The sequence below is a fragment of the Lepeophtheirus salmonis genome, chromosome 4 (genome assembly GCF_016086655.4).
Source record: "Lepeophtheirus salmonis chromosome 4, UVic_Lsal_1.4, whole genome shotgun sequence".
NCBI classification, from domain to species: domain Eukaryota; kingdom Metazoa; phylum Arthropoda; class Copepoda; order Siphonostomatoida; family Caligidae; genus Lepeophtheirus; species Lepeophtheirus salmonis.
The window spans coordinates 37,021,184-37,043,405 of record NC_052134.2 but is presented as its reverse complement, the minus strand read 5'-3'; the positions used below and the strand labels follow the sequence as shown (position 1 = coordinate 37,043,405).

Here is a 22,222-nt window from a genome sequence, read left to right as displayed (position 1 = left end):
TTTTTGTAATTCTGATGACTAACAGAGGCAAAAACATAACATCCGTTAAACTTTTAGGGTAGGTAATAGGCTACATTATAACAAAATATATCCCAAAAGAATTACTTATATCCTCTCAAAATTAATTTATAACCAATATTTCGAAGAAAAGTTGACAAAAGTTATTTATTTTTATTCACAATAATGATCATCATATTATACAATTATGAAATAAATAATGTGGTCATAGATTATTTATTTTTCTGAATTCGAGAAATGTGAATGTTGCAACTGTATCCGGTCTCCCCTACTTATATATCCCGAAAAAAGTTGAAACATTTATTTAGAAGTCAATAAAAATTTATACCAGCTATTAAGTATGGGGATAACTTGTATTTAGTGTAACGTTACTGACAATAACTTAACTGAAGGTAATAAGTATCGTACATGTTAAATTGTTCAAATGATTTAGAGAGGCGCTTTCCTATCGAATCATACACTGTAAAAAAATACATAACTAACGACAGGAAAGCGCCCAATACCGTTTAATATAGAGTTGACGATGATTAAGAAGCATTTTCACTATATATAAATTTATGTTTTTTTGATTTTAGTATGCAGCAGAGAAAAATTACTCCCGATTCTTGTTTTTCCAGTTACGATTAGGGTTAAATTTTCTATCTTTGTTTCGATTGTCACGATTGCGACCATCTCTATTACGATCATTTCTGTCTCCATCATTTTTAAACCGACCATTTCTGTCCCCATCATTCTTGTATCTACCATCTCTATCATTCATACCTCCGCGATCGTTCATATTCCTAAAATCATCTTTCCTCCAATTAGAGTTCCATCCACCTCCAGGACGAGGATCTAATAGCCTTTCGTTGCTATCCACAAGCTGAGATATTTTATCAGCCAGTTGAAGAGAAAGTGATTGCAGCCTAGTTGGTTCTGTACGATGCATTATCATACAGCCAGTGGGTTCATCGAGACTAGCCATCAGCTCTTCACCAATTATCATTTTTGATACAATTGCATGTACCTTCGACTTTTCCAACTCAAACATCTGAGCCAAAGTTTCCTGTAAAAATTGAAAAAGTAAAAAATGCTCAATGAAGATAAAAAATAACCAATAATAATAATAGAAGAGGGATATTTATCATACATGGATCAAAATGACTAACACAAACGTCTTCCAAAAAAGGTGGATTCAGCTATATTTCAAGCTCCTTTTTTGTAGATGAAGGTATTTACTAAGAATAATTAATCTTAAATTAAATCATATATACATATGCTGCTAATTCTTCATAACTTTCGTATAAAAAAAGCACTTACCACTGAGATGGAATCATAAACTTTAGAAAATGTAAACAGATATGTCCGCAGCGACTCTTCTTGAATTTTTCTTCCCAACATGGCGCGCACTTTATCTGCTTCATGAAATAAATCCCAAACCTTTAAAAAAAGAATTGGTGAATAAAATATCCGACTATTAAAAGACAAATAGTCTTTAAACGTACTTTCATATTCATTTTATCGTTGATAATCAGGTTTCTACATTTTCTCCAATCGCCATTACGCATTGCTTTTGAAGCAGCTACGATATGTTCTCTCATAGATTCGGGTGGGCCAACCAATGATTGCCTTTCGGAAGAACGAAGCTGATGGTAGTAATATTTGGATATCATGCGACGCCTAGCGTCATATTCGTGAGCAGCCATGTACGGAATTTCAATAAGCATGGCACTCACTAAGTAGACACATTCTAACATCTCCAAATTAATGTGCATATGAAAAGGAATTTGCCTTTGTTTTTCAATTTTCTCTTGATCACTAGATCGCTCGTGATGTCTCTATTAAGAGAAAGAAAGTTAAAATGACGATTCAACTCTATTGATATACATTTTTACCTGTGGAAGTAAACCCTGAGCCAATAATTCTTTCGATCGACCTCCCATTTGAATATCTAATAGAGCGTTATGAGCATCCTTTATTTCAGCATGTCTAAATCCACAAAGTCCCAGTTGAACCATAGTTCTATTGTACAATATTTGAGTAGGTGGATCAGCATGTGTGACAGTATCTTGAAGATGAGACATAAACATTAAATCACGGGCTTCATACCAGTTATCATGGATGGAATTATGATAGATATGGCAGAGAATAGCGTGTGTTCTAAGTCTGTCGGTCGAATCATGGGAGTAAATATATTTACAAAGTTTGTCCATAGTTTGCAAGGACGTGGCCTCTTTAGCATCGATTTCTCCCTATGATGAAGATTCATAAAATATACATTAAGGAAAGTGAAAAACCAAAAAAAAAATAACAATTTAAAATATAAGAATAGTCAGACATAGAGATATATTTTAGCATAAAATCCTCACAGGTAAGGTGGGTTCAGCTGTATTTCAAGCTCCTCACCCGGTAATAAAGAATTTGATAAAAATGAATCTCTGAATTCATCATATAAAATAAACCCAAGACATTTTTGATACTTACATTCTTTTGTTGTATGACACGAGGATCGAATTTGAAGTACAAATGTTCAATGCGTTTAAGATAAATTCTACACATTTCATTAGGAGACCCAACCTTATCAATCATAATTTGAACTTTCTCTAATATACGAATGATTTGAGGTTCGTCTTTGAGACGATTAACATACTCGTTACTATGTGCATCACAACTTTTAAGGACTTTGACAAAATCTTCACACATCCTTTCGACTGTTGTCAAAGAACAGCCACGAACCTAGATAAAAATATAGAACTAATAAAAATAACTGGTAATAAAGATATTATTGAATTTTATAAATGAATATATATAATCAAGTATTACGAACTATGAACATAATATAATTTATATAATTATATCAGGCCAAAGTGTTAAAACTTGAACAAGAAGAAAAAAATAGAGTAAACGTCAGAAGGACATACGGAAGCGTGCAATTAAATAATTAGTAAAAACGTGGAAATAAATGTGTACCTGATAACTTTTACAGCCAATGGAAGTTTCAAAAAATAGTTGCATACCTTGTAAGGCTTAGAATCGAGATTTTCAGCCTCTTCACTAATATTTTCTCCAGTTACAACGTCTTCAACGTGTTCGATCAATACATCAACCAAATCCTCAACAGCGGGCAAGCACATTACCCAATACTCGGGTTTCATGGCCTCAGATACTTTAGGATTATAATCGAAAATAGCAGATACAATGGCGAACTTGACTTTAACCAATACACCCATTCCAAGATCATGCTCAGCAGAGACATTAAGCAGTTCCGTCAGGAGTTCAATTTGCTCCTTTCTATTTGTACGCTTTTTGCCTCGAGCTGCCATGATTTCGTGCAATTTCTTAACCACTAAGGGAATTGTGATTTCAGCATCCTTTGGGAACATCTTAGGTTTATCAGCTACACCACGATCCACAGTGATCCATTTTTGATCCCCTTCCGAATCATGTGCAGCTTTAGAAGCCTTGATTTTGTCTTTCTTCTTGCGGCCAACTTTTTTCTCTTGAGTAGCAGGTTCTTTGATACGAAATTGATCTCTGATACTCATACCAGGATCACACGAATCAGACGAAGATTCCGCTTCAGATGAATCCCAATAGCTATCAGAGCCGGAATCATCGTCCATTGCACCCGTTTGTCGAATAAAACTTTCTTTGATCTTGCGATTGGCAACATCATCTTCATCTTCTTCTCCAGATAACTCCTTATCAGACTCCACCTTCGTTTCCACTTCATATTCACCATCCGGTGCATCAGGATCCTTACGGAATTCCTTCATTAACTCTTCATAATCCCGAATGTATTTACGAAATTGTTGTCGCAGAGCGCTATGAGACTTGGAGTTGGTTTTACTCATTTTCTTACGCTCTTCGCGATTTTCCCACGTTTCATTGATGAAATCTTCCATCTCCACTAAGATACGAACATAAAACCGCATGGAACCCTCCTCGGAGTCCTTGAGATTCGCACGGGCCTTCGTCATCTCTTGAAATGAGGTCTCCATCTTGTTAAAATCCTTTATCTTCTTGGAATTGCGGATGTCCTTCATTATATTGAGGAGCTTTTCATAGCGTTTATCCTTGACGGAGCGAAGGACCCGCTTCTTTCCGTCCTCTTCTCCATCACTCAGCTGAAAACATACACAACAGTCAGTCAATGCTTTACTTCACCGGCGGCTTAACCCACAAGTCACATTCAACGAATCAGACATGGGCCACAAGAGTCAAGGCACATGACGCATTCAAGAAAAGGTGGGTTCAGCTATGTTTCAAGCTCCTTTCCCTAGAGAATGCATCACCCTAAAAGAAGCCGCCCTAATCACATCATGCAAGGAATAGGAACCTTCTCTTCTAACGGATTCATTTACTTACGAGAAAAGCAACGGTGGCTTGATTCGAATTCTTGAAATTATTTTCATCGTCCGATTCTGATGACGAGGAGGACGAACTTCCCGTGTCGGGAGCAGCGAAGAAACGAGACATCTTATCTTCTCAATACCCCACAATATCAACTTCGGGGAAAAGGAGCGACCGGATACACGACAGCAAATTAAAGGAAGTGACGTCACATTGTACTATACTAATTAGTTGTAAAACAGTGCGGGCAAGAAAGTTCGAACTCTACACAGTTTTCATATATGTTATGATGATCAAACGTCCGCCCAGAGTCTCCAAACTCAGAAAAGGAGTGAAGAAGATGGTCTTCATTAAGTTCCTGCAGTATCTTTAAACTGATCACTTCCATCAACGGATCAGGAATACTTACTATTATTTTTGTAGTTAACATACAACAGTTTTTATTTACTGTTGTAGCACTTTTTTTAAAAAAAAGGAAAGAAATAAACCAATCATCATCAATGCCACATTTGTATCTCATTAAATGTAGCCTTGTTCGAGTCTGAAGTGGTCTCTAAGGCATATCTGCTACTGAATGGTTACCACCATGTGTAAGTTGGGGTAGGGCATGGATGGTATCCATGGGTAAGGTTGCAAGTTGGTTAGCTCTGTAAAAATATGAACTTTACCGAGAACCATGGATACACCAAGGAGCACTTCGGAGATATAGTACGCGTTATACTAAAAATATCACAAGATTGAATCAAATTTATTGATATAAAATTTGTTCATCAGTCAAATTGTTCCCTGATTAGACAATTGAAGTTTTTAATAGTTATGATTAAAAGTAATGTAGAAAAATTAGTCATAATGCAGCCAAATATACTGTACTATTTGATAATAATTATTGTTTAGAGTATTACTGAACGTCTTTGAAGCTAATGTAAAAAGAAACAGACTATGTACATTTTAGTACTCAAGACAACAAAATTCAAAAATAACCATTAAATTAACAACTGTTTGCTTACAATCTCTTAAAATTTTAAATTTGTTTGTTAAAAATGTATGTTCCTATATGAAAAGCCAAATTCATTCTGTCATAATATGAAACAATGTTTTAAGTAATAGCAAGTGAGAACAACGAATCATTTAACTTCAATCATCAATGCGATATAGTAAAATTTTGCTTAGACTTAGACTTTATTCAAGAAAAGTTTACATCAGAATTGAGGTCTTAAATTGTATTGATTGAACAGATTTGAATACCAAATACAGTCAAATCCGGATATGATATAAATACGCATATTGTCTAGGATTGTGGATCAGATACATATTTCTTTACTACGAAAAATACTTCTCATTCAAGAACCACGAAGTAAAAAATTTACATTGTCAACTTTTTCTTCCCTTTCTTGCTATCAACTTTATAAGAATTTATGAGAACGAAGAATTTTCCTTTTTATGGGTAAAAATGGCGCTAACACTTTTTTGTGTATGATTATTTTTAAATTCTTTTCACATTGCGTTTCAATCAATACGGATACTTATGAGTGCCCCTGAAAAAACCTAAAATGATGGCTAAAAATCCTTATAAAAAAGTCTAATCAAACACTCGTTGCCTCAAAATGGGGAGTTTCAAAATTACTTATTTACATAAGTATCCAAAAATTGAGGGTTTTTACTTTGAGTATAAGAAAAATCCCGATATAGTCAACTTTTCATCTGAAAAATAGTGATTTCTTTTATCCAGATTTAACTGTATATGAAAAAAGTGTACACAAACAATTTGAGTAACAACATATGACGTCTAAAGCTCATCACGATCAAATTCTTGCATAACGATTGGGTTCTTCTTCGCAAAAATGTAGCAAAGAAAGAAGGAAGGTGTCCAAGCGATATTTTTTTACTTCATTTCGCCTAAGAATTTAATTGAGAATAATAAAATTTCATTGATCATATGGTATTTGTATAATTATAAGTAAAAATATATATATTTTATTGATGATGGTCTGGTAAAGCTTTAAAAAACAGTTTATATAATATAACAAAATATGGATTGACAGTTGTCCATAGTAATTTCTAATACATTTAAATTCTGATGATTAGTAATTATAAAGTTAAGAGCTAGAAACTATTTCTTCATGCTTTTCAATATATTTAAAGAAAGTATAACTATTTTGTTGATTATGGAAATGCTAAGAAGTTGATGATTGAATCACACTCATACCTTCGATGAATCTTTCTAGTTTTAAAATAGAACGTCTTATTTTTTGGCATCATCTTGGATAGATAAGCTGGACATAGCTCCTAACAAGACCAAATTAAATATATATATTCCGTAGTAGCATACTCCAAAAAGTCTATATTGTATTATCCAATGTATCCACTGGCTTTTGAGAGCTTAGAACAACGGTCAGTCCTGATATTCATCCGTTTTGAGATGTGATGACTAAAATACTCAAAATATATACCTTGAATTAGCTGTAAAATATATGGAATGGAATACTACTAACGAGTTATAAGTCACTTGGATTCTGATGATTATCGTTGCAAGTCATATCCTGTTTATTTAAACTTTTCAAACCAAAAATTTATTAATGAAAAATAAATTTAATTGGAATGTATAAGAAATACACAAAGTCGATGTGAAAAAGTATAACATAAATTCTAGAATATAACAAGGTTAATAGAAATTTATGACTGGGATTAATATGTATTGTATCGGTTAAAATTATTATTTTGTATGTAAATTATCGAAATATTTTTGCCGTATTTTATCATCCCGTGATTTATTCAAGGGTCCAAAAATAATACTTATTTTATTTATAATAATATGAATGGAATGTAGGATCAAAATTTTGAAATAACTTAATAAATAAAGTGCTCATTTAACAATTAAATACATATGCAATATTATCCGTAGTAGATAACCTCAATTATTATTCATCCTACGATGAGATCTTGAGCTTTTGGGTCGTCGATTCCCTCCAGCCGTTTTTGGTCTATCAAAGACTGCGTCCTCATATTCTTTGTAAAGTTTTGAGAGTTCAAGATTAATCATATTTTGCCAATCCCCTGCAGCATTGTGCCCTCCTCCAGTACCTCTTTGTTTTCGTTTTTTTTTCTTCTCAGTAGGCATGGATCTTTTTCTCATATTATTTCCAGTATATGCTACACAACGAAGCTGCCATTCTCCGATATCTTCATTCCATTGTACATGTCTCTCTATGAGAGCTTGATATTCAGATGGAATGTAAGAGTCTATCACAAGCATTTGGAGTCGGAGCTCTCTAGTTAGTTGTCGTACGTTATCGAGAAGACCCTCCATTTCGCGTTGCTGCTCTTGTTGAAGGTCTACCAGCTCGGATTTAGCTGACTGAAGCATGGTCCACACCTAAAGATTCAATTTTATATGTAAATATTTATCATTGTTTGATAAGAATGTAATTAGTAATTAATACCTTCTTCAATTTTCTCGTTTTTCCAGCAGCTTCATCCTGGAGAGAAGAGTATTTTTCTTCTATGTCTAATCGCTCAGCCTCCTTTTCTTTCAACTTGTTTCTTAGATTATTTTCTTTGGCAATCGTTTCTGCAAGTTGATTAGCATTTTCGGCAAGGAGTCTTTCTTGAGCTTCAGCTTTCTCGAGAAGATTCTCACCACCAACGATTATCTTCTTTTCTAAGGTACTTAGTTTATCTGAAATAACATAGAATAGAATAAATTTATTTATTTACATAAATATATGTTAGACCTCTCGTTTTTTTACATATTACCACATATTAAAAAATCATTATCTGGACATGCTGTTAACCCAGAGACATGCAAATTAACGTTTTATTTTTTGTCAGCTGTCTATTGTTCTACTTATCTTCCTCTTATTTGTGTGTTGATGATTAATTAGTTAAACTTGAATGAGTTCTTATTAATATTTTTTAAAGTTGTAATATAAGGTGTATTCTTTAATTTTAGCTATCATATAAAACAGTTGAAAAATAATGAAAAAATATAATTTTTAAACAGATCCTTTGAATTAATATATTTCTTTTATTAGATACATTTTTTAGGAATTGCTATCAAGATAAAGTAAAATCATTAATCTTCCAATATTTTTTATGATGTATAAAGTTTAATTTTCATCTATATACTCGTAGTTATTTCACGTCGGAATATGACTGAAAATCGTAATTATTCTATTTAAACTTTTTGAAAAAAAGCTCTAAAGGCCAAATTTATAAAATGTTGAATATTTTACTGCTCATTTTTGTATTCTATGGCTTAAATAAGTATTGAATGTGGGTTTCACACAATGAACAAAATTTTTGTCGCATAGTATTACTAGCCCATGTTAAGATTAGTTTAAATTAAATAGGTACATTTACGCACTTCGTATCTCTTCCTTTTCCTTCTCAGCAAGTTGCAATTCACGTTCATGATTCAAAAGTGCTGTTTGAAGTCGATCCCTTTCCTCTTCAGCCATGTTCTTAGCCTCTTTTAGCTTCTTTCTTTCATCTTCTATCAATTGTCTTTTTTCTTCGATTTTACATTTCTTTAAATTGTTATTCATAGGATCCTCCTCGATATCCGATATTTCGTCTGAGCCCTCTTCATCCTCAGGAGAACTCTCTTCTTCCCTCAACATTCGTTTAAGTTCCCCAATTTCTTTTTGATATTGCTTCATAAGAGCATCTTTGGGGTCTTCATTTACTTTAGCATAATTTCTAATGTTCTTGGCTCGGCAAGCATATCTTAGCGTACTTAAAGTTTCGTCATAGTTATACTCTGCTGGGCCTACATTAGCAAACATGAGCGTTTTAGAATTGCCTCCCAAAGAGTCTTGTAGTAGGCGTGTTAATTTGGAATTTCTATATGGAATGTGAGAGCTTTTTCCATCAACAAGTGCAGATATAACATTTCCAAGTGTTGAAAGACTTAAATTAATTTTAGTTGCCTCTCGAAGGCGAACCCCAGTGGCTCCTGTTTTGGATTGTCTTTCGGATCCTGCAAGATCTACTAAATGGAGCTTACCAACACGAACATGCTGCTGACCATCAGGACCTTTTTCAGAACATTCAATGGTGATGCTGAATATTGCGTGTGATCTGAAAGATTCAAGCATGTACAAAAAGTGTAATTATTATTCACAGCGATCCTACCTTGAGGAATGAGCGTTCATGTTTGTGGCTCCAACAGAGCGATTTTTATTACCCATTGTCATAATACGGTCCATATCGTCAGCATTATTCACTGCAAATGCACTTAAATCTTTGACATACACTCCAATATCAGGCCTTTCCTTCACTTCTAGCCTCATCTTTTGATCTTTACCAAGGAGATCTCGTACTTCTTCATTATAAATCTCCAAATAAGATACTCGAACTAAGAATTTAATGTCATCCTCTTGTTTTGCGATATGACCAAATATATGAGCAAAACTATTTGGAATGATTCCCTTGAGTTCGGAAACCGACCGATCTCCTTCCATCGTGAAAGTTTTTCCTGTTCCCGTTTGCCCGTATGCAAATATAGTACCATTGTAACCTTAAATGATGTGGATGGGTTTTAATTATATAAGTATCTATAATCAATGACTAAAGTATTTTCTATTCTTAGTTATACTAAATTATTCATAACGAGACTCACCTTTGAGTACATTATCCACAATTGGACGTGCAACTCGATTATACACATCCATTTGACGAACATCTGGAGGGAATACAGTGTTGAAATTAAATTGTTTAGGTGGGGTTTCTCGGGTATTGATGTTATTGGATGGATTATGGAGTGTGATTGCACCTTGAATGGGGTCGACATCAATGATGCATTGAAATCCAGACTCCAACTCCTTTTCACTAAGTGGACGCACTCGTACAATAACTTTGACATTCTCGGAATCCTACGACAAAGTGATAAAATATTGTATATTATTTAAATGACGTATTTAGTACCAAAACATTTATAACTTAAAATAATTTATCATTCGAAATTGCATGATTTCTTTAATTCTACATAGGAGGGCATTTTAAGATGGATATCTTCTTATTAATGAAGCAAAGTTTATCTGTTTGTCTGTGTGTATGAAAAACAGTAACAGGGTGCTCTGTATAGAATGCTCCCTGATTTATATCATAAATATTGTCTGATCTGAGAAATAAAAATGTATATGTATTATGAAATATTGCTGGCGTATGCATATAGCCTATAAATTGTTTTAAAAATGCATAATAAAATGAATATATATAAAATTAAAATATGTTTTCTGGACTATTCATTTTCTCTCCCACAAAATCGCATAACAGACAGTTGATACTATCAAGTTTTTTAATTAAGTAGTACCATATACCTCGCTCCTGTATTCTCTTTGTGCTTTTTTTTTCGTTACAAACATGTCAACTCTACTCATCCCATCATATTATTTTTTTTTTTCTCCAAGTCTTATTATTATTTTTTCATTCTTGAGGAGAGATCACGCCCTATAAATTGATATAAGTGTTGAGTAATTATGTGTGAGTGTGCTCATAAAAAACGGAGAGTAATACTAAGGATTTATTGAGGAGTGATCTTCTATATTATTAAAGCAAAACTTGTATTTGAGCTAACGCTTAATTACTACGGAGAATACTGGGAACTACTGCTAGAGATTTAATATAGTACTCATATAGTGTTGTTGTTTGGTATACCGATACAATACTGGCACCGGGTACTGACTCATATAAAACGATACTTTAATAAACTGATATTGGAACTGGCTCCATGACATCATAAAAAAATGGGTACACCGATGATCCAACCACTCAAATTTCTAACCAAGAACCCCCCCAAAAAAAAAAAAAAAAAAATAATAATAACAATATTTTTAGTCGAAAAATTATCGAATAGTACTGAAATACCGATATCTAAATTAGTACCGTAACCAGTAAGAAAATATTGGTATCGTCACAACACTATCCTCATATTTGCAGTCCTTACTTCAATGACTAATTAAAGTTTAGAAACTGAAATTGGCTACTATTTATTGATATACAATTTTATTTCGCACAAAAATGATTCATATAACGTTATTTTATCAATTTATAAGGTTAAGGTTAAGTAATTATAATTAGAAAACTTACAACCTTGAATCTGAAAATCAAGTTTAATGAATGCATTTAGGTAGCAGTAATATGGGTTTTAGTAATTACAACAGAGCTAAAAATACCTTCACTAAGAAAGTTTTAATTTGAATGATGTACAGTGTTACTTAGTAACGAAAGATATATGTACACCAAGTATATATAATTATAATGAATATTGGCTTATAGCAAAAACTTCTTTAAATAAATACTTATACATGCATGCTTAAAAGTAGATTAAATTATTGAAAATAGATAGTTTAGAACATGAATGACAAGGAATAGTTTCCCTTGTATAATTAAGTTCTGAACATATAAATCCTCTAATTAGCCATTATAGTATCATATACTACATAAATTTAATTATAGTCGATATATTATGAACTGCACATTCTGTAGTGAGAAAATAGAAACGTCAGCACAAATTTTCTACGAGTGTAATAGAGTGAATCCTTTGGTAAGTATATGTCAAGTAAAATTTAAAGAAAAACTACAAGTATCGACGTCAGAAACTGGTTGGGTAGTGGTACTAGTGTGGAAGAAAAAAGAATGAAAAAAGCTGTGATTTTTATTGTCATTTTCCTTATTATTGTTTTGTCATAAACTCATATCAGTTAGGATGTAAGGAGTGTGTTATATTCAGTGAGAATGTTTGTTTGTTTATGTTTGTCAGAATTGTAAATAAAGGTATGCCTAGTGGGCTTTAAATATATATATATGGTCGATATATTGATACAAGCAGTGACTATTTTTCCTTATAGAAAAAACCCACTTTACAATAAAGAAAGATTGGGCCTCTATAATTGATATAAAATATAATAGACACGGCTCACTAACATATAAGTTTACAAAATATTTTACAATCGGACGTCGATTTTCTGCTTCTTTTCCCTTTATCAGTGTTATGAACGTTCATTGGTTGAATTTAAATTATCTGTTATTAATCTGTCAACAATTCCTAACAATTTTTGAATAATAATTCCACACTTGGGAAAAATTCCCTAACTACCAATCGTTTTTTGGCTTTTTTTTTTTTTTGGTTTCTTTTTGATGGAAAGGTTGCAAGATACAACAAAGGTAACGACATGTAGGAATTCCATAGAAGAATAGTACATAATATCATGTAATATTGAAAAAAAAATAGTGTTATTTCCAAATTTAATTGAATATTACATAAAATAAAAAGAGGAAATCGAAATAATTTTTCTCTTATGACAAGGCACTTTGTAGATATTTCTGGATATAAAACACCTTAAACATAATATGAGCTTTCTTTTTGAAGTATACATGCATATCTCAGTTTTTGGGAGCAAGACAAATCCGTGTTATTGGAAATCCGCGTTGTACTATTGCAGTACTAAAACTAATGAAATGGGATTATATTTTAAAACTCCACTTTAGACAATTACTTCCTAGATTTTTTAACATAGTTAGGTCAATAAAAGTATTTTGTGCATCTATAGAAGCTTTAATAAATATATGTCATACAAAATACATAGTAATATTTCTTACTTAGTTATATTAACAAATAACTAGGCGGGCTCCGCCAGATAGTCCCTGTGGCGGTGACCTTATACTTATCTTTGCCAAATGATACAAAAATGATTGTTTGCTTTGGACCGATCTATAATAAATAATTTTTCTATGATTCTAGATTAAAACTTTTTAAAGGACCAAATCAGTCCGATCTAGCAAAAATCATAACGGTATCAAACAGGTCTAGGTTTTCACTACAGAACCCCAGTACTGCTAGGTGGACTCAGTCAGGTAGGCCCTGAGGGGAGTGCACTTATACTTTACTTCCACAAGTTTAAGGCAAACATAATAAAATTTGATTATTTGAAGCACAAACCAAAAACCATTCATAACTTGGTTGCTTTAGATAGTACAGGCTTTTTGAAGACATCAAATAATCCCTTATTAAACAATTCTGTTTGATTTATAAAATAATAGTTATTGAGTTTTTTTTATAAAAACACGAGAAAAAACCCCTGAATTTTACAAAAATCTCAGCCATAAAATAAAAAATCTTGGGATAATTTTTGATGAAAAAAATATTTTATTACATAATAAATATTCTATATACAATTAAAAACTGTCGAGTAAATAAATTTTTACAATATATGCAAAAATAACAAAGCTGGAGCAAAAAGATAGTTTATCTTTCTACCTCAATATCTTAATCTTTTTTTTTTTGTTGTTGTTGTTGTCGTAGTCAATTTCCTTTGTATTCAATCAAAGATTCAATAAAGGTTCTCGATTTTTCTTTTGACACGTCGTTAACTTTACTGTTTCACGCAGACTTTCCTCCAAAAAGAAACAGAAAAAAAGGCCCGAATTCATTTGGTAGTTAGCCAAATAAGTCAATCCTACCACCTGCTATTTATCTCTTACCTACGCTAAGACTATCACCGTTATATTATTTCTTCTCCTTTTTTAAAATGAGTTAAATATTACTAAAATCTACATAGTACTTTATTCGAAAGTGTATTATACTATTGCTTAGTAATATTTCATTACAAGAGCAGTTATGATTAATTATATAATTACAATATTATTTCTATGAAAAAATAGCCATAATGTCTTTATTGGTTTTTTTTATTAAAATAGCCAATAAATATATTAAATAAGCGACGAGGGATCAACAAGAAATTGTATTTCTGTTCTTTTGGAAAAAAAAAAACATAAGTATGGAATAACTTATTACTTTGTATAATTATGATAAGAATAAATTATGAAATAGGCATGACGTATCAAGAGAGAAGAAGGACTCGACGGTTGACAAAAAAAATACATAGGGTATTATTGTGATTGCGAAGTAGAACAATAATTAGTTTTTTGGTTCATTTTTGAAGCGACAACCCCTACCTCAAATGAAGTTGATTCTCGGGGAATAGATCTTGTCTTATGAAAAAAATTAATTTATTAGCAAAAAAACCCAAAATACTTGCTCTCCAGAGACCAGGAATCTGGTCTGTTCAGAATTAAACATGGCATTAGGTACGTAACTCACAATTCCGAACAACTTTTATTTTATAATTAAATTATGTATCAATCTCTGTTTTTGATATTAATACCCTGCGCGTTTTTATCAGCTGACATACAACTATAATCTGTATATCTGTTGTAGGATTAAAAAAATAGTTATTGTGTGTCTTTAAAACTTTTATTTTAATTCGAAAGTCTGTATCTTTCTCCATTTTGCCAAGAGCTCGTATCTACTAAAAATTCCACAATTTCTATTATAATATAGACCAGGGATTCTCAACCTTTTTTTTTTGGTGATGTACCTTGTAAAATATATATTTAACCCAAGTACCCCCTTACCAGTACAAATCATTTTTAGCTTCTGTGATCTACCACATGTAAAATGTTCTTTAAAACCTCAGGTACACCCTGGAGTACCTCCAACTACCCCCAAAGAATACGCATACCTCCATTTGAGAAACATTGCTGTAGAGGATACTAGCAGAGGGTACCCGCGCTGCAGGGCTGAATAGAGAGGAACAGAAACAAAGAATGAAGGAAGAAGAAAAGAAACAGAGGGTTCAGGCGTGTCGATAAGTGATTTCTTTGCTTTTGTTTAAAATAGTACTGGTGACGTCACAGAGGAGCCAATTTAGGAGAAAATTCGATATAATATAGTATTTTATTTTCTGATCAGACAAAATCATTTTTTTCTATTGTTTTTCCACCTAATGAAGGAGAGTTTTTGCAGGTGGATTTTCCCTTCAAACATATTATTAAAAAATCATGAAAGCTATTGTGTAATCTAACTTGAATCCAAATTTTCTCTATTTATTTCATACCACTAAAGAAAAATGAGCAACTTTTACACAAAAAAATGTCAAAATGAGCAACTTTCACACAAAAAAATGTCAAAATGAGCAATTTTCCTAGAAAAGGTCAAAATGATCAACTTTTTGAGCGATTGGGCGATCACCCACAAATCCTAAGTCTACTTATTAATGAAGTGGGAAATGAGAGCATACAAAATTAACTCCTCTTAATTTGTACAATTTACTTGTACAAGTTATTTTACGTGTTTTTAGATTATTTCCCTCTTCAAGCCGTTTTCAAAAAATATGGTTTTAGATAAAACGGAACGCCAGTTTTAGGTAGCTGGAAACCCAAAACGAATAAATATTTTGCATTTTGCTTAGAAAACGTTTTCAGAAACTAAATGGAATACATATTTATTTAATTCTTATTCGTATCATTTCTAAAGAACTCAAGAAAAAATGAAGTATGTATTTCGAAATCAAAATGTGTTGGAGTTGATACAAAATATTCAATATCAAATGGATTGTATATACTAATGTATAAGTACATATCATAGCTTGGATTATACATAATCCTATGAACGTATGAAATTTTGAATTATCATAAATAATGCAAATTATAATCAAAGATAATTGAAGTTTTATTCAATGTTTAACCGTTTATAAGTGCGTATCCAAACATAATCCACTTCTTTATTCATGAAGGCTTGAAGGAAAATCTCAATAAGAAAGGAATACTCTTTTTTCTGTTTCATAGAATTATGTAAAATAATCCATTTTCCTCATGGAGGAAAAATTATCTAAAATCATGAATAGGTTACAAACAAGTAAAAATATAATTCGTAATTAATAGATGGTTTGTATGAATATATAAGAAGTAACCCTAAATAAATCAAAGTAGATTATTCACAAAGGGAATTAGAGTTATTTCTTTTTAACTAAATAATGAGCAAACTTTAGAGTGAAAGGGAACATTCAGAAACGCATTTTTTAAAAACCTATAATAATTAAATATTCAAAATAAAATATTTTTAGCTAAAACACACTTGATTTCTCACAATGGTGTATCCCCGAAGCATCAACTACTCCTATGTTATTTTGTTGGCTGTCGATTTTAAACTTTTCTTTACTAATTGCTAATGATCTGAACGTTTAATCGTTGAACATGAATTTCTCGTTAAGCTGTCAACGGTTCATTAAAACTATTAAATGAAGAACATCCCTACATTTGGTAATAATTGGATATTTACTACCAATGGGGAATGCGCTCTGTTTAATTTCATTAATTTGTAAGCCAGGGGCGTCCGGACGGATGTGGATTGGTGGGGCTAAAGACCCATCCCAAATTAAGAAATTTAGGTTTTTTACTAAAAATTTAATATTTGAAATTTATTTCAAAAAAAAAAAAATAATTTTTTTTGTAAATAGCAATAGATTTAAAATATACCTTTGTGCAAAAAATGTAATATTTGATTTCTTTTTTTAAGTTTATATTTGATTGTTTTTTAAAATTTATATTTGAAATGAAATTTTTTGTGAACAGCTGTGGATTTTTGGAATATTTAAAAAAAAATAGTAATAATTTTTTCAGAATGAATGGATTTTTGAAATGATTTTCGAAAAAATGTATTTTTTTGTGAAAGTTGTTGATTTTTGAATTTTTTTTTCAAAAAGATTTAATTTTTCGAATCTTTTTTCCAAAAAGTTTGCCAAAAACCAAGCCTCCCCCCTCAAAAAATATAAAACTGCGGACACCCCTATAAACAAAGAAACAGAGAGTGTCAAAAATGTCTCGTGGGAAAAAAATACATTATTTAATAAAAAATAACATATCATATGTTACTCACTTAGAGAGTTCTGTTCAAATCTTTGCTGAGCATGTGTCATTGTTTTTAACTCAACTACAGACTATCAACTCACCTAGCGGATAGTATCTGTTTTTAGTGTGATCATGCCCTATTATCATCTAACTTTAGGGATTTTGTCTTCCAGTTTTTGTCGAGGACATTTTGAGATTTCCCAAAGAAATTAAAAATAAAAATTAGTTAATGAACAGTAACTGAACACATTTATAACACTTCATAACAAGGTTAATAATTTTTTTTTTATCATAGCGCTTTTCCGACTTATATCCACCAGGCTATTTAATAATGACATCAAAGAGTATAACTGTTACCAAGAGTAGCTATATGTATCGCCTCCCTTGACCGTTACTGTTAGAGTATTGTTGTTATACTTTATGACGCCAAAATCTGCCTGTCTTGCATAGTTGTCGGTATGGTACAGGAAATTGAAAATTCTTGCAAGCCCAATACATGATGATCTAACCTTGTATTTCTATTAACCTTGACTTCATATAAGCTTTTTGATGGTTTAAATGTTGGCCATAGTATTTCCACGCCTGTTCTACCAAAAATAAACAAGTCATAAAAAAATATTAAGTTGATGTATTCTTAGGAATTAATTGCCTTCTTTTAAGTTTTAGCTTGGTGGTAATTTTCAAAGTTTAAAATCCAAACAAGTATTGTTCGGTATACTGGTGACACAATTAAAATAGTAATATAAAAAAACTTTTGCTCTAAACTTCATTTTAGTTTTCTATTTTCAGTCAAAAAGTACCAAGTCTCTATTTTGGTATCAGAACCAGTACGAAAATATGGGTTTCGTGACAACAGTAATCAATTTTCACAAATTCATAAATACTTGAGCAATGTGTTTTTTAATCAAGTAAATATGTAATCCAATGCTTGTTCAAATAATATAGTAACCTATTAAATTATATGCCATATACTTTTAAATATTCAATTCATGCGATTCAAATGGTTTTTTTACTTCTATAGATTATGTAAATATTTTGAATACATAAAATTGTATCTATTAATTATATGTAAAGAATATTCAAATAAGAGATCGCAATATTAATTTAATATTCATATTATATACAGTTCCAGACATTTTTTTTTTTAATATTGAACTTACTTATCAAATATGGGCTGAAAATTTCTTTATTCTAAAAAACTATGGATTTTTGAAATTAAAAAAAAAAATATATATATATAATTTAAAAAAAAAAAAATCCAACAAAATTAATTTGTCATTTTTTTCCCCAAAAATTAAATTTTCTGTTACAGCTTAAGATTCTGGATTATTTTTTTTTAAACAGCCAGGGATTTTTGAATTTTTCATCCAAAAAACAAGCACCTTCTCCCCCCTCTCTCCCCAATATAATCATGCAGACGTTCCTGCTAAGTCTGAAGCTACTTTTATTACTTTCAAAATATTTTTTTTCTTCAAAATATATCATATTTGGAATTTTAAATAATTAAATATTATTGAATATAAATATAGGTGTATGTTTTTTACAAGGAGTGCACTCTAAAAACACTTTTCAGAATGCATTTTTTTAAAAAGAACAAACAACAGGCTATCACGCCACCTTGTGGATAATATATACTTTTTAGTTTGTCCATGCCCTATCGACCTTTTCTAAAAAAAACAGTAATAAAAAAAATTATAAAAGGTCGATAATACTTAAAAAAAGGTTATTTGTGAAAAGGAAAATTAAATTAGTTTTTGAAAAAGATGAAAAAAAGGATCATTTATCTTTGAACCAGACTCCATTCATGTTAATACCGGCCCTGACTATGTTTTTTATATAGAAAAAAGGTCATTAAGTCCTTCGTCTTTTATTAAAAAAAATATATTTAAGATATAGGTCGTCCAAATTTTGTTCCATAACATGATATCAAAAATTGTGAAATTCAAATAATAATTGACTTGAAGCTCTGGATATATTCTCAATTTGTACGTAAATTAACAAGCTTGAGAACCACTGTATACTATATAATCTATTTTGGATTTTATATAAGTGTGTCTAGGAAAGAGCTCTATAAACATTTAAAAAAAAACATACACATGTGTAATCTTCTGCATGTTACTTGAAGTTTTTAGAAAAAAGAAAAAGTTGGATCAATAAGCAACATAATAAAAATACATAGAGTATGAAATCAATTTTGTGTCATAATACCGACTAAGTAACTACATATATAGATATTCATTTGTACATGTATGTATATGTTTAATATACATAGAATTAGGACTGTGTTAATAAGTAATGCTTGTTAAATCTACATTGCAATTATATGAAGCAGAGGGTGGAGATAGTCCATATATTATATGCCCTAAGTCTTTGGTAACTAGTCTCAAGTCAAGTGAATAATTACTTATTTGTTGCTTTGAGTATTAATTCAAAGTATTTAAGTAAGGACAAAATATCATCAAAGATCCTCTATTTATGCACAGAGATATACTTAAAATATTTTGATTGATTTTAAATTATATTTAAAGGCAAATAAAACACAAATCTTACTAAACAGAATATACTCTGAATCTTAACCGCACCCTCTTTCAACTTCTTGTTTTTGATTTGAAAGAGAAGTTGACATCATCTCTAAGGCGTGTATAACTTAGTTTTAATAAGTGTGTCATTTGTATTTTTAGTAAACAAATATGGATAACATCGATTGACAGAACACTGATTGACACGAATGAGTATAATATGTTATGCATGAATATATTAGTCGTCTTAAACACATGCCATGGATTTGCAGAACATATAAATCTAATTAGCATGTATTTGAATGTACTACAGAAAAAGAATCATGAGACTTCGAAAGTTAGTCCCAATTTACTGTTATAATAGGAGCATTTCACTAAAAAGTTGTGCATATTCTTTAAAAAATGACGACATTTTGACAAATTATTTAAATACGTAGTACTATCATCTAGCTATTGTAAGTACGTTTAGGGAATGTAACACTATAGTATATTATTTATAACTAAACACAAAGCGCCCTCTCTTAAAATTATTGAATGCCTAAACTTGCTTGAATACTGATTACCTTATGATTTTCCGTATCTTTACTCATGTTTCCTCCTTATTTCTATAAGTAATTGAAGAATGAATCCTAGTCCACAAATTGAAGTCCCTCTTCATGTTGAAACACTTTACTCCTGCAGTCAAATGTCATAGTTGTTGTTGCTTTTGTTTTCTTATAATACCTTAAATGTGTTACTTCACTTCCACGAATAAAAAATCAGCATATTACTCCTTCTATAATTGAAGTAAGGCAAAGGAGAAGAAGAGCCCCTAACTTACTTCATAGGAATGCTGTATATAATAGTATGACATAATCCTTATTTAGTTGGAGACACACATAATAATATAGATATACAATATAACTAAAGAGGGAGAAAGTTTTTGTGCAAGTTTATATAGCTAAATGTAGTGATATTTATATCAGCAAAGTAGAAAGCTAGGCAAAGCGGAAGTTTACAAAATGTTGGAATTCACGCAACCTTTGTCTTGTATGAAAGGGTTGTATAATTGTGACGTAACCAAGTGGGGGTTCAGCCTTATTATCTTTTCTTACTCTTTTAATGGAGTTATTATACTTATAAAACACACCATGAGTCCTAATTCCATGACTACACTTTTTTAGAAAGATTTATGAGTGTCTTATCTCTAGACAGTTTAAAAAAAATACATGTATAATCCTCAAAGAAATTAAGGTCATTGTTTACTTTTTTTTTCATTAAAAAAATAAAATAATTAAATAGATAAGGACATAACTTTTTTTTAAGTTAACTGATCACTTTTTGATGATGCCTGCCTATTATTGCTTTGTTTCTGTATATATCATAACTAATATCAAAATGTTTATTTTTTAATCTGTAAGACTTCAGAACTCAAAGTTGGATTGTACTACTGATCCAATATTTCATTTGATATTCAATGATATTACATAACATTTTTCAGTAAAACCAGTTTTCTCGTGGAATGGTTCATAAATATACGAGGGTCGTTTGACAAGTCCAAGGGATGGCTCTACTGGGGCGTATTGAGGTTATGCTTAGTTAGTAGCATCTTTTTGGAGGAATACACACCAATTTTAAGCCAGAATCAGTCTATTTCTTTCTGTTTGTCATTCGTTTGAATCTAGGAAGTGGAGTGAATTTTTAAAAAAATGGACGAAAACTAATTTTGTGTGTTCATTAAACATTACTTTATGAAATGCAAAACGCATCAGGAGAATAAAAAGAAAACTTGAAAACGATTAGAACAGTTTATAAGTTCTTCAAAATTTTCAGAGTGGTCATATGGGCACAAGTGACGCTGAACGTTCTGGATGCCCTGTTTAGGTATATACTCCAGAAATCATTGATAAAATCCATGTTATGGTGATAAATGACAGAAGAGTGAAGGTGAGTGAGATTGCTAGTGCTGTGGGCTTCTCACGTTGGAACCCTATTTGTATTAATTTTGCGACCACAACGGCTGAGATGTGAGCTGGTGCATTGTCTTGATAGAAAATTACTTTTTTGTGGGCAAATCGTGGGCTTTTGTCTTGTAGCTAGGTTTTCAAACGGTTCAATAAAGATGAATAATATGAACCTGTAATAGTTTCATCATTTTCCAGAAAGTTGATGAGGATTATTCTTTGCGAATCCAAAAGACCGTCTTTATAATCTTTCCGGGCGGATTCCTCGATTCAAAAGAATGCAAAACAGAAAGAAATAGACTGATCTGCCTCAAAGGAGGTCTATGTTCTTCCATCACTAATGACTAATCATTAGTTTAATAATGATACAAATAATTTAACAATAGTGATATATACTTATTTTATCAAAACATTGAGAAAGAAGTGTTTTATAATATATATATATTTTGAAATGTGGAGTCACTCACGTGGATAATTACCCGTAGACGAACATCATATAGAATTACATAGTTCCATAGGTAGTAGTACATAATATGTATGAATATTTTGTAAGAAATTTGAAATTATAAAACAAATAACACGAATTAATTCTAGGAAATTTGATGGTAATTCGAGCAATTCAATGAATATGAAGAAATCATGGTCAATGCACATGATACCAACGTGTCAAACCCCACTTCCTATCAAATGTTATTATCTATCATAAGTACCTAATTATTG

At 31.2% G+C, this 22,222-nt stretch overlaps 2 protein-coding genes across 3 annotated transcripts; both read right to left on the bottom strand.

Annotated features, from left to right (window-relative positions):
- Positions 1–138: 138 nt before the first annotated feature.
- Positions 139–4,595, bottom strand: eIF3c (eukaryotic translation initiation factor 3 subunit c). The gene is made up of 7 exons (XM_040710030.2): positions 4,366–4,595; positions 3,015–4,124; positions 2,482–2,733; positions 1,893–2,249; positions 1,503–1,835; positions 1,318–1,437; positions 139–1,063 (listed from the first exon to the last, which is right to left on the bottom strand). The coding sequence occupies exons 1-7, from the start codon at positions 4,474–4,476 to the stop codon at positions 611–613; spliced, it is 2,736 nt and encodes a 911-aa protein (XP_040565964.1). The 5' UTR covers positions 4,477–4,595; the 3' UTR covers positions 139–610.
- A 2,275-nt stretch (positions 4,596–6,870) lies between these two features.
- Positions 6,871–20,525, bottom strand: Klp64D (kinesin-like protein 64D). 2 transcript variants are annotated; one of them, XM_040710029.2, is made up of 7 exons: positions 20,283–20,525; positions 20,123–20,234; positions 9,971–10,223; positions 9,484–9,868; positions 8,714–9,429; positions 7,791–8,026; positions 6,871–7,723 (listed from the first exon to the last, which is right to left on the bottom strand). In XM_040710029.2, the coding sequence occupies exons 2-7, from the start codon at positions 20,147–20,149 to the stop codon at positions 7,262–7,264; spliced, it is 2,079 nt and encodes a 692-aa protein (XP_040565963.1). In that variant the 5' UTR covers positions 20,150–20,234; positions 20,283–20,525; the 3' UTR covers positions 6,871–7,261. The 2 variants fall into 2 exon arrangements, with proteins under 2 accessions (XP_040565963.1, XP_071743978.1); XM_071887877.1 differs by having other exon boundaries at positions 20,123–20,510.
- Positions 20,526–22,222: the final 1,697 nt, after the last annotated feature.

Excerpts from the sequence above, each read along its gene's own strand:
- eIF3c (XM_040710030.2), bottom strand. The coding sequence starts at position 4,476 with ATGTCTCGTTTCTTCGCTGCTCCCGACACGGGAAGTTCGTCCTCCTCG. Across the intron at positions 2,250-2,481 it reads GTGTCATACAACAAAAGAAT|GGAGAAATCGATGCTAAAGA; the intron begins GTAAGTATCAAA and ends TCTTCATCATAG. Across the intron at positions 1,064-1,317 it reads TTTATGATTCCATCTCAGTG|GAAACTTTGGCTCAGATGTT; the intron begins GTAAGTGCTTTT and ends CAATTTTTACAG.
- Klp64D (XM_040710029.2), bottom strand. The coding sequence starts at position 20,149 with ATGAGTAAAGATACGGAAAATCATAAG. Across the intron at positions 9,869-9,970 it reads TGTGGATAATGTACTCAAAG|GTTACAATGGTACTATATTT; the intron begins GTGAGTCTCGTT and ends ACATCATTTAAG. Across the intron at positions 9,430-9,483 it reads ATGAACGCTCATTCCTCAAG|ATCACACGCAATATTCAGCA; the intron begins GTAGGATCGCTG and ends TGAATCTTTCAG.